Source organism: Ambystoma mexicanum, chromosome 2p (assembly GCF_040938575.1).
Source record: "Ambystoma mexicanum isolate Mex_15411 chromosome 2p, UKY_AmexF1_1, whole genome shotgun sequence".
Classification (NCBI taxonomy): Eukaryota; Metazoa; Chordata; class Amphibia; order Caudata; family Ambystomatidae; genus Ambystoma; species Ambystoma mexicanum.
In genome coordinates this window covers 591,327,296-591,340,032 of record NC_090923.1, presented here as the reverse complement: position 1 = coordinate 591,340,032, position 12,737 = coordinate 591,327,296, and the positions used below count along the sequence as shown (strand labels likewise).

Genomic DNA, 12,737 nt, shown 5'->3' with positions numbered 1-12,737 from the left:
TCAGCGATAGGGAGGCCTGGGTTGGAGACCAGGATGTCCTTTTTAAACTTCTTCCTACCAGATTTAGTGAGGAGAGCAGGATAGTCAATAGAGAAGCAGTTAGAGAAGATAGGAGAGAGAGAGCACCATAGAGTAGGTGGGAGAGAAGGGGGGGAGTAGAGGGGGAGACACTGGCGTGAAGTAGGCAGACAAGAAGCGAACAGGCAGGCAGGTAGCCCAGAAAGGACAGACTGGAGGGGTTTGAGAGCTCACAACTGCTCAACTTTATAACCAGTGAGAGGCGACCTGAGTTTGAAAGTCCTGTAGGGGAGGAAAAAGGCCCGATATTCTACTGATACAGTGCGTAATGCAAAGTTTAAGAATCCTGTAGGGGAGAAAAAGGCCTAATATTCACTTTACAAGATTTTAAGTACTGATACCAAACAAACATGCAGGGAACCAGCTATGCATACCTTAGAATGTCCACACATGTGGTGAAGTTGTCTTGTACTGAGCTGTAAGGTTTTCAGCAAACTCTGTACATCATCCTAAAAACAAAATGAGATCTCAGTTAACACTTATCACCAGCTGGTTTTAGCAGAGGAACTCTAACTTCAAAATGTAGAGCTACTCATGTGTATTAAAACTGGCACTCTTATTCCACAAGCAATGACCATTGCCAATGATTTTCTTGTTCTTCAACTCCATCGAAAACCAACAGTTGGGAAAAAAACGTAAAAAAAAGATATATAATAGAGTTGAAGGAGGGCATAGGCATTTCTTGTGTATGCCCTCATCCAATGTTCTGCATATGTCCTTTGGGATATGTCTACCATCAAAGACAGGATGCAATTTGATGGATGGATTTAAAGAAATATTTTCAAGTGCAGATCATGCTAATGTACTGCTGGTAAATTTGGCATACTTTGGCTTTTGCCATACAACAGCTATGCAAAGTATCAAATAATATACACATCAATCTGCTGAAGAGGTTTTCACTAAATTTGACTGTTTAAGAGAGTAGCCAGTACAAGCTCACATGGATTAACATTCATCTGCCACTTTGTGAAAGACTGTTGGGATCCCTTTACGGCATTACAATGGAGGACAAAGGCGTACATGACATTATTTTTATTTACACTTTATTTTTATTGAAATTTTCAGCAGAAGAAAAACAAGTTCCCCAGAGGACTTTTAACAAAAAACAACAAAAGAATCTATCCAACAATTAAACCCTCCCATTATCCCCCAACCCTATCCCTCCCGCTACCCCCCGCCCCCTTAACCCCAGATTGACTAGGCCTCCGAGAATCCTTGGTGCTAGAGACTGAGAGTAGGGACTGAACACATACGCATCAGTACATTTGGCCCAAGCTAATGGCGGAGTCCCCGCAAACACCCAAGCCCATTTCCGCCGGTAAAAGCATCAGCAGCCCCACCCGGCGACAGGTTACATAAAACCACAAAACAGTTCATAGTTTCAAGGTTTCACAATCCGCACTGAGTATAACCACAGTCCATTCCTGCAAAAAAGATGACATAGAATCATTGGCAATAGCAGAGAGTTTCTCGTACTCAAAAATAGCAATTAACTTGGTAAACCATTCTGTCTTGGAAGGCGCTAGCGAACTCTTCCACTTCTGAGCCAGAGCCAGTCTTCCCGCTCTCAACATGGCCCCCATTACCCTCGAGAAGGAACCCACCTCTTTATCGGGCAGGGGAGTTCCCAGAAGAACCTCAAGCAGGTGCAGGGAGGGACATGTTACCAGGATGTCTTTAATCTAGCTAAGCACCTCCGCCCAGTATAACCGGATAACCAGGCACTCCCACCACATGTGAAACCAGGTATCTTTATTAGAACACAATCTGGGACACCATGGGGACACTTCTACAAACATCTTAGACAGGGCAACCGGAGTACGATGCCAGGAGTGCAAAATCTTAAAATTATGCTCCATAGCTGCCGTTTACAGCCCCCCAGGAAGCACCGACCTAAACACAGACTGCCAAGTTCGGTCATCTAAGGACAAGCCCAACCGTTCCTCCCAGATACGCTTAAACGACTGCCTTCCTATTAGGTTAGAAGAGATGAGCACATTATAAATCTTAGAGAGGGATCCCTTCCTAGACTTGGCTTCTGCAAAAATCCTCTCAAAAGGAGCTAAAGGGCGCGATAAGTCAGCCACCCACCGCGCTTGGGTGAGGATTCCCTTGAGCCTCAAGTACTCAAAGACCGAGAGCGGCTTGTCCTCAAACACCTCCGCCATTTGGTCGTATTCCATGAAGGACCCTTTATTAAACAGCTGAGCAGCCCTTTCCAACCCCTGATCAGACGAGGCTTGCGTTTCCCGGAATCCCTTTGCGCCCAAATCAATTGGGGGACCCCACAAAGATGACAAAGGGGACAGCCAAGAGGAAAGAAGCCTATCGTCTCTAGAGGGCTTCCACACCGACCACAAGACAGCAAGAACCGGGTGTAATTTAATGGGCTCTGGAATGGAGTTCGGGGGAGCCCACAAAAGGTCCCTAACTTTTCTTGGATGAACTTGAACATCTTCCACATACGTCCAGTATGCCCACAGATCGTCCCTCAAATGCTCCAACATTACTCGTAGTTGAGATGCTTTAAAATACCCTCTAAAGTCCGGGAAACCAAAGCTCCCAAAGGACTTGGGAAGGGTCAAGGTAGTCAAACTTAGTCTGGGTCTCCTCCCATTCCAAATGAAACAAAGGATACGCAATTGCAATGAAGCAAAGAAGGAATCCGGCACCAGACAGGTAAGGGACATGAAAAGATAGAGGAGCCGTGGGAGAATATTAATTTTAACCACCACCATTCGCCCAAACCATGAAAGGGTCAAGGGGGCCCACCTTAAGAGATCGCCCTGGATTTTTGCCTGAAGAGGAGGGAAGTTTAGCTCAAATACTCTGCCTAGATCCCTGGGAATATTAATGCCCAGATACCTGGTAAACACTTGCTCCACACGCACCCCATATACTTCCTCTCTTCCCTCAATTTCATAGGCATAATACATGACTTGGATAAATTAACCTTTAACCTAGAGAAAGACCCGAAATGATGAATCAGACCCAACAAAGGTGGGAGAGCCACGCGGAGACCTGTCAGGTGCACTAAAATATCCTCCGCAAACAAGGATCATTTAAATTCATGGTCTCCACAATGTACCCCCGTAAGGCCCCCATCAGCCCTGATTGCAATGGCAAAAGGCTCCATTGCCAACGCATATAACAGAGGAGAAAGGGGACACCCCTGACGTGTGCCCCGAGAGCGAGAACCCCATCGACATGCAGCCATTAACCAACACCCTAGCAGAGGGACCATTGTACAGAGCAGCAACCCACTTACAAAAACTGTCCCCAAAGCCCATTTTCTGTAACACCCTCCCCATGTATAGCCATTCAACACGGTTTAAGGCCTTCTCAGAGTCCAAAGACAAGAGATAGGCCTCCAAGTCCTGCTTCGACGCCTCATGAATTAGCCCCAAAGTCTTCCTCACATTATCTGACCCCTGGCGACCAGGGATTCATCCGACCTGGTCGCCGTGAACCAGGGAGGGAAGAAATTTAGATAGCCTATTCGCCAAGAGTTTAGCCGAAATCTTAACATCTACGTTAAGGAGGGAAATGGGTCTATATGACTGCCATCGCGCGGGATCCTTCCCATCTTTTGGTAACACTACAATAAGAGCTGACATCAAAGAGGGTGGCAGGGAACCAGATTCCAAGGCAGAGTTAAACACCTTAGCCAGAAACGGGGCTACCACAGAGCGGAACGTCTTATAAAACCGGACAGTGAAGCCATCATCTCCCGGAGCTGTGCCACTCTTCAAGGAAGAGATAGTATCTACGACCTCCTGGGGAGAAACTGGGAGCTCCAACACATCGACACCCTCAGCAGAGAGGCGAGGAATATGCAGTGATTCCAAAAATTGCTCCACATCAGCCCCCTCCCCCGAGTATTGCGACGAATAAAGACCCTCGTAATAATGCCCAAAATCCGCTGCCATCATGTCATCCTGTAGAACCCCCTCCCCCGTCGGACCCATATTACTATTCACCCTCCTGCTGTTTAGAAGCTCCCTTAGGCGCCACGCCAGGATCCTGTACGCCTTTTCCCCCCGCTCCATATACCACTGTTTCAAAAATGCCAGCTTTCTTTCCGTTTGTCCCACGAGCAAGGCAGACAATTTAGCCTTGAGATTCTGAAGCTCCTCCCATTTTCCCGGGGCCATCTGAGACTTCAGCTTTCCTCCCGGCTGAATGGCAGCTATTCGCTCCCTCAACTTAAGCTCCTCCTTGCCCCACTCCCTCTTTTTTCTTGCGCCCATCTCTATGAATGCGCCCCTAATTGTGGCCTTAAATGCATCCCACGCTCCCGGGACATCCCCTCCCCTGTGTCGTTAAGAAGGAAATATTCATTAATTGAACCCAAAAGGGATTCCTTAAGCTCCTTGTCTAGCAGCAATGTATCATTGCATATCCACCAAGCCCTAGCCGGCGTCAGGGGGGAACCCCCAACGTGACCCAAACTAAATCATGGTCATACCACGGGACAACCTCCACTCCAAAGTTCGAGACACTGCCCCGAAGCGTTGAATCCACTAAAACAAGATCTATCCTAGAGAACGCCCCGTGTACCGCAGAGTAAAAAGTGAAGAGAGGGTCGCGGTTCCCCTCGACGGAGTGCGTGTCCACCAAGCCCAGCACCTCATTAGTCCGTCGAAATGAGTCCGCCAACTTCCTCTGAACCCGCTGGTGGGGGCAGGGGGAAAGGGACTTCCTATCCCTATCCGGCCAGAGAACCATGTTAAAATCCCCACCCACTATCAATGCACCCTCCGCAAAACCCTGAATAGACTCCCCCACCTTTTCGGAAAAGCGATACTGTGCCTCGTTTGGGGCATAGACCCCCTACCAGGGAAATCAATCTGCCTTTCACTGACCCCTTAACCATAATGGTGCGCCCCTCCGGGTCGGATTTATGAGCCTTTGGGACAAAAAGAGCCTTGGGGGAAACCAACAAAGCAACTCCCTGCTTCTTCGCCACATACGGGGAATGGAACAAATGGTGAATAGCTTCAGTTCGAAACGGTGGTTCCTTCCCCCTAACCCAGTGAGTTTCCTGCACAAAAAAGAAGTGCAGTTTAAGCCTAGAGAGTTTCCTCACCACCAGGGACCTTTTTGTAGGAGAATTCAATCCCCACACATTCAGGGACCCCACCAACTACCTCTGCATATAATCATCCATTTCATAGGCCATAAGAAGCTTTCCCCCCTCGAGGGCCACACTTTAATGTCCGCACCCCCAGCTCACACGCACCAAAAGAGATAAAAAAAAGACCTATGTAACCCCTACTCCTCAGAAACCCCATCAACCCAAGACACACCCCCAAAACCAAGAAAACAACCACCAGACCCACCCAAAACCATCCCAAAAACACCAGCTCCCTCTCACCAACCCCTCCCACCCCCCCAACCACCAAGCGCCTGGATAGACTGCGACATCTCGCCGCCGCACTACCAGGCCGCCAGAGATCGCCTCCACCCGGGCGCCTCCCTCATCATGCGAGCAAATAACATTTTGAGCCCCCCATCCCTAAGCAAGAAACAAGCCCCAAACACCACCGCTTGTATATACCACCCCCCGAGCCCTGAGACCCCATCATAAGCTTGGAACAAAACAAAGAACCAGCAACACAGGGGGCGGCCAGGACCAAAACAAGACCAGCCAGATGGCCCCACAAAACCCCCTCGACAGCCAGCACAAAAATCTTCTCCAACAAAGTCAGGGCGTCGGCTGCTTTGGGGACGGGGGCGCCACTTTCCTGAATTTCCTGTGCCCCCGCACACAACACCGACCCACAAATTCCGATGGGCTAGGGCGGTCTCTGTCTGACCCATTCCCCCTCCCTGCATCGTCCTTAGAAGGGGGTCTCCCAAGAGCTCACGAGAAACTCGCTGAATGTCAGCCTCTGAGGAGAGAGAGTATTTGTAGCCATCTAGCTCAAAGGAGAGTGAAAACGGGTGGCCCCATCTATAACGGACCCCCTTAGACTGTAACCACCTCGTCAAAGGTCCGCAAAGGCGCCGTCGAGCCAGGGTGAGCGCCGAAAGATCCTGATAAATCTTAATTTGAGCACCATTCCAGTCGATAGGACCCTTCTTACGTGCTAAATCCAGGATCTTGGCTTTTTCAGCAAAATAGTGAAATTTCACAAGGACTGTATTGGGCTCACCCGCACGTCCCTCCGCCCTATGGGCCCTATCGATTGTGGGCTCGCTGGTATTTTCGCCATCAAAAAGGCTACTTACAATCGCCTTGACCCCTCTCACAATGTCTGCCTGAGACTCCCCCTCCAGTTCCGGCATACCAAAAAACCTTAGATTAGAGCGCCGTTCTCTATTTTCTAAGTCGTCCAGCTTGAGGGTGACCTTCTCCTCCCACCTCTCAAGCTCAGCCAGCCTCATATCAAATTGCGTCTCAAAAAGGTCTGCTGAGGACTGGTTGGCCTCAAGGGCCTGAACACGATCAACCTTCTTATCCAGAGAATCCAGGCGTTTGTTGACATCCGCTCTAAAGCCTCGTATCTCCTCCAGCAGGGATGCCATGTTGCGGCTCACTGACAGAGCCTCTGATGCCTCCAACTGGGCCCCAGCCTGCATGACGGCCTCCTCCCCCTTCTCTGCCACCACTCTCCAATATTTTTGTAGGGCCTGCGCCCAGTCCATTCAAGGGGGATCAAGAGGGCACCCCAAACAAAATAACAGGAGACCTCCTGGGACAGTTATGTTAGGGCCCACGGCCTTGTCTGGATGGCCTCTCCCCTCCACCTACTCAAATGCGCCAGGAGTGAGATCCAGACCCCTGGGGCAAAAAGCACATGCAGCTCTGTGCGCCCCCACAACGCACACCCGCACCAGTGTCCAGCGGCTGTTCAGCCCAAAAAAGTCTCAGGGGGGAGGGGGGAACCACTCGCCCACCACAAGCCTCCACAGGGCACTTATACCAGGCAAACCCCGGCACCACTCACCGCCACAGCCCGGGCTGAGCCTCCGGGTAGCCCCCCCCCCTGCTCCAACAGAACACTGCAGAAAAATACGGGAAGCCTCCCAGGACACGGCTGAGGAGGCCTCTGTGCCTCATTGGACGCTCACTCCAGGGGGCTCGCCGCACCGGGGCTCTCACCCAAGCCCGGCAGCCCGCTCCAACATCCACCGCTCGCGATCCTCAAGGGAGCGGGGAGGCAACCGCCGCTTTAGATTCCTCTGTCCTGGTCCTGGCTGCGGACCCAACTCCAGCAGCGCGCCGAGCGCCCGCCGCACCCGAGCTCTCGCTCAAGCTCAGTAAGCAGCTCCACCAGTCGCCACACAGTGTCCCCGGGGGGGCAGGAAGGCAGCCGCCGCTCCCGGCACTTCAGCTCTGGTCCCGCAGTCCGCACCGAGAGCGCACCTCCCCCACCGCAGGGCAGATGTCTCACGCGCCCGCCAGGGATGACAACAGGCAACACACGCCTCGGGCTCAACTTCGGTCTCCCAGGGCCACGGGACTCCGGGAACGCACACCGCAGGCTCGCTCCAGGTTCAGCCTGCCTACGTGGGGGTCCAAGTCAAACTTCAACGAGGCTGCGGGGGACAATTCCCATAGTTTTTGCGCCCCGGGACGGAGACCGGCCGAGAGACGTTAGCACAGAGACGTTAGCACATCTGGGCACCCCCTGGAGGCTCCCTCGTACAAGCCATTATTAATGCATTTGTAATGTGGACATTGTGGACATTCATCAGTAGTTCTCTTGGTTCAAAATAACAGATGCATTTTGCTGTGCAATTCAACGGTACTCACATGCTCGACCTCAGAAGGATGAAGGGGCGGGTGGCTCTATGGTGTTTCAAACATGTAACTATGAGGTCAAACACAGAAACCTACAATGGATTAATTAGTCCCCCCTCCTGGAAGTCAGAGTGTACACGTTTCCTTGATGCAGAGTCAGTTAACCTATGGCCTGTTGTTGGGTGGCATGGGATCAGGTGGATCCATCAACCTAACTAGTCTCCTGTGTGATAAATCTTGTCCCGCAGCAAAGCTGTCTAAATAAAAAAAGCCATAACTATAGACTGAGTGAGCTACATTTTGCCCTACCATCTAGAAGTCGTTTGCCTTAGCATGCCTTGGCATGGATGAAAACCTAAGAAAATTAGGAATTCAATCTCATAAGATGTGCTTTCACTTACACATTCAGGATTATGAAAGAGGCTGTAGAAACACTGCATCACTTGATCATAAAATATCCAGCTTTAATGTAACTGCATATTTTATATTTTGGCCATTTCGTATCTCACTTAGCTGTTATCTTGATGCAAAATATTTGGTATTGTATTCGATCCTCATCATCGACTGCATTGACTATGCCACTAATTGGCTACCTAGAACAAATAAATATGATTGAATTATAATTTGAGTGCTTTTCAATTTTGAGAGGAGAATCATTTCAAGAAATTATGAAGAAATATGACCCAACTTTTATGTTGTGTTAAACATGTTTGGCTATGCATATGTTCAGCATGGCGGTTTTAGTGGATTACAATCCTTTATGTGTTTAGATAGATTAAAGCAATAGAGAAATTACGGTACTCATGTTCTTTCTATGGATTCTTCTCCCGCAGATTCCTCATCTCATATTCCCTCCAGCTTCTCTGCATCGGAAAAATGTTTGATAGGGGGCGTAGTGGACCTCGACCTGGCTGGGGACCATCGATCCGTCTTGCTCAGCGTCTGGTCGTCTGCTACGGACATAACGTCAGGCATCGTATAAGTAGCGCGTCACTACGCCCTGACCTCAGTTCCCCTATTTTTCCAGAGAACCACACACTGTATAGGAAAACAGAGAACAAACGGGCTAGTGAGCCCTTTAAAAAATAATTGATATAGGCCACTGAAGGAGGAACAATTGAAAAAGAACACTAGGAGTAGTGTTAGAAAAATGGTTGTTTTAAGACTGTGGCAGGAAGTGGGAAAAACGGACACAGAGGACCATCACCAAGTGAATGTTTTTTTAAAATAGAAAGATGCGCACCAACCACCGACTTTCTGAGCGGGGACGGATGGGAAGGGAGATGAGGAATCTGCAGGAGAAGAATTCAAAGAAAGAACATTACGGTAAGGTAATTTCTCCTTCAATGGATTGCTTTCTCCCGCAGGTTCCTCATCTGATAGACTTGCAAAGCAGTAAGGAAGGAGGCGGGCAGAAAGTCATACTAAGATATTTTGCAGCAATGCCCTGCCAAAACGCACATCAGAAGTGCGAGCCACATCTAGGCTACAGTGCTTCGCAAAGGTATGCAAAGATGACCATGTTGCAGCGCGACTAATTTCCCGGTCAGGGACCCCCCTCTGCAATGCAGTGGATGCAGAGACCCCGCTTGTGGAATGGGCCCTGATGCCTGCTGGTAATTCTTTCCCAGCTGCCTGGTAACATTAATCTAAGCAGAGAATTATCCAACGGGATAAACTCTGCTTCGTTATGGGAAGGCCCTAATGGGCTAAGGAAAAAGTCACGAAGAGCTGGTCAGCTCTCCTGAAATCAGCAGTCCTGGCTATATAGTAACTCAATGTCCTCTTAGGTTCTAGACAATGTAATCGTTCCTCCTGCTTAGAAGGTGAGAAGGAGGATAGAAGACTGGAAGGTCGATGGACTGTGAGAAGTGAAATTCTGATACGACCTTGGGGAGGAAGCAAGGCCTTAGCCTGAGAGAAATATTCTCCTGGAAAAAGCACAGGAAGGGTGGCTTACAGTATAAAGGCTGTAGTTCACTGACCCGCCTAGCGGAACGTAATAGCCACCAAGAAGGCTGTTTTCAATGAGAGAAGCCGTAACGGACAAGAATGCATGGGGTCAAAATGAGCAGCCATCAGAAATGTAAGAACCAGATTAAGATCCCAATCTGGGACAACAAAGGGTGTTGGCATAAACTTATTTACAAAGCATTCCAGGAATTGTGCCATTACTGGGATCGTAAAGCATGAACCTTGTTCCGGGGATCTCTCTAACTCAGACAAGGCCGCCAAATATCCTTTAACTGTGGTGACCTGAAGGCCTGCAGAGGCCAGTGACAGAAGGAAATCCATCGCTGTAGTGGTGGGGCAAGAGATGGGGTCAATCTCACGTTCCCTGCACCACGCCACCAATCTTCGCCATCTGCACGTGTACAAGGATCTTGTAGATGGTCTGCATGCAGCCAGCAACACCTCAAGGACTTCCTCAGAGAAATCCTAGTCCTCATAGCTCATCCTCTCAAGAGCCACGCATCTAGGTTGAGGTATTCCGGGATCGGATGGACTATCCGGCCTTCCAACTGGGTTGGATTCTTATTTTCTGTGCTCTTGTCTGCTACCATTTGCTTTTACATTGTACATTTTATTTATCTATTCTTACCTAGCTACTCGTTTTTAGGTGCTATTAACTGTGTTCTTCTAATTTGCCAGCTTTACACAACATTTGCTCTCTGTCGCCTGAATATTGCATTTATTTCAAGATTGCATCTCTATTTCACCCTAAACCCGGCGCGAAGGGGGTTAGCCAGTCCCTGGCCAGGGTGTGCACAGTGTGCTTCAATAGCGCAAACAGCTGCAACCATGGGACTCCCTGAAGTCCTGGCCGCTATCTCAGCAGCCAGAAATATTTTCAGCCCCTCAGTCGCCGCTCTTGCAGGAAAGAGCATGCTAGGTCCATTCCTGCAAGTAATAGACGCAAATTCTGCTATGACAAAATCTCTCACAGCGCTATCTCCACCTCCCACTTTAAATGATGTTTGCAACCGGGAACTGAAGCCCGCTATAACCATTTCACCTGGCGCTCAGACCCCGAGTTTGCGTGATCGTGCAAATCCGGTACTTAGTGCTACTCGCCAGATCACTGTTGAGAATATTGTTCCACCTCCTTGCCCCGGAGAGGTGGTCTTGGCTTCACATGTAGTCCAGCCTTGCTTATCTGCACCAATTTGCACGCTACACTTCATGCTTCTTCATACCTGTTCTCTGGTTAAGCATGCACATGAAAATGCTGATTATTTCTTTTTTCATTTTTTTTATTTGGTTGGTTGATAAAATCGACCTTTCAAATATACATACGAAATTATAAACAATCTTTAACAAATTACAAGTATTCAATTTACAATTAAATCAAGAGATAATTTCATTTCTTACATAAAATCATATAAAAATTACATGAACATATAGAAATTACTTCAGCAGTAATACAATCACTAAAGGACTTAGTTATGCTGCTTTGGTAGTTTGGGAAATATGGAGTCCAAGTATTGAACTATCGCAATGCGGACAGCTAATTTGGTACTTGTAAAAAGACAATACCATATTTCATCTGGCTCCATATAAAAGTGTTTAGATTCTTAAAAAACATGTCTCGCTTATCCTTTACCTCGGAACAAGCTACAATACAGTGTTGAAGTGTTTCTCTCTCTTTTAGATTTTTACAGAATCGACAATAATTTTGTTTAGATAATATTTGTTTTCTTCTTGCCATCACGTCTTGCGTTGGCCATAAATTTAACCTAAATCGTAGATACTGTGTGCGTATGCATGGAGACAAACACTTAAGCAAATAGTCGCTCATTAAACGATATTTTATATGGCTGAACAGTAGGGTGTTAAAATCCTTATATGTCAGGCAGCAGCTTCGAGTCATGATCCAATCATGCTGATAGATTTATATCTTAGCACAATCAGGATTTTGTATTAACAGATCTAAATCAACCGCTGTGTCAGCCAATGCATTTGTAGTATACTTAGGCCATGTTTTGGGAAACGTATGCTGCGCAGTTAGTAAATATTGTGCTGCTGCTTCCAAAATATTCGGAGCATTAAGGCCTAGCAGGGACTTTCTTAAAAAAGCACACATTTTCCACACCAAATGGGCATGTAGGGATATCAACCCTACTTCAAACCGTATAATTGGGAGAGGTGTACAGTTGGGAAGGCATAGAATTTGTTTCCAAAACCGGGATTCAAGTTTATCCCACCACTGTTGGCCTTTAGGGATGTTAGCTTCTACACCACAGGTTAGAGTTGGGATCACCTTTTGTTGAGTGGTATGTTTAAGTGAAAATTTTGCGAATTTCCATGTTATTATTTTGGTTTGCGAAATTAAGGTCTGCAGTTTACATTTCAATTCTATCTCATTTGTATCGAGATTCATAGAGTCAGTTATAGTGATACCTAAGTACTTGTATCGGGTGACCTTGGCAAAATCCACATTTTGTAGTTTCCACTTATAGAGCCTCTGCTTAGCTCTGGAGTTTGGTCTGCAGATCATGACTTGCGTCTTGTCTGTATTTATCACAAGGTTATTTTTCCGTACATAAATATCGAGTACTTTTACTGGTGTTTGAGATAATAGCACAAGATCATTGGCGTATAATAAATAACAGATTTTCTGTTCACCCAATCTTGGTGGATCACTTACCACTTTTAGAAAGGAATCACCCATGTCTAATAGAAACATGCTAAATATAGTGGATGCCAGAATACAACCCTGCTTAAGGCCACAATGTGTTGAGAATGTGGAAGAGAGGTGCCCATCTGTGGTCAATCTGACTTGCATTGTTGTTTTAGTGCGTAGGAGCAAGATAAGCGTACAAAGTGATTGAGGGAAATTATAGGAGACTAGTTTATGATACAAAAGAGAGCGGTCGATGGAGTCAAACGCGACTTGAAAATCAATGAA

General features: G+C 47.6%; 1 protein-coding gene across 5 annotated transcripts in view; it reads right to left on the bottom strand.

Annotated features, from left to right (window-relative positions):
* Positions 1-12,737, bottom strand: part of FANCD2 (FA complementation group D2) — a 2,923,540-nt gene that overhangs the window by 166,523 nt on the left and 2,744,280 nt on the right. For all 5 annotated transcript variants that reach the window (XM_069644087.1, XM_069644091.1, XM_069644090.1 and 2 more), the window contains one exon: positions 453-527. In XM_069644087.1, the coding sequence (XP_069500188.1) occupies positions 453-527 (75 nt within the window). The remainder of the gene's footprint in view (positions 1-452; positions 528-12,737) is intronic.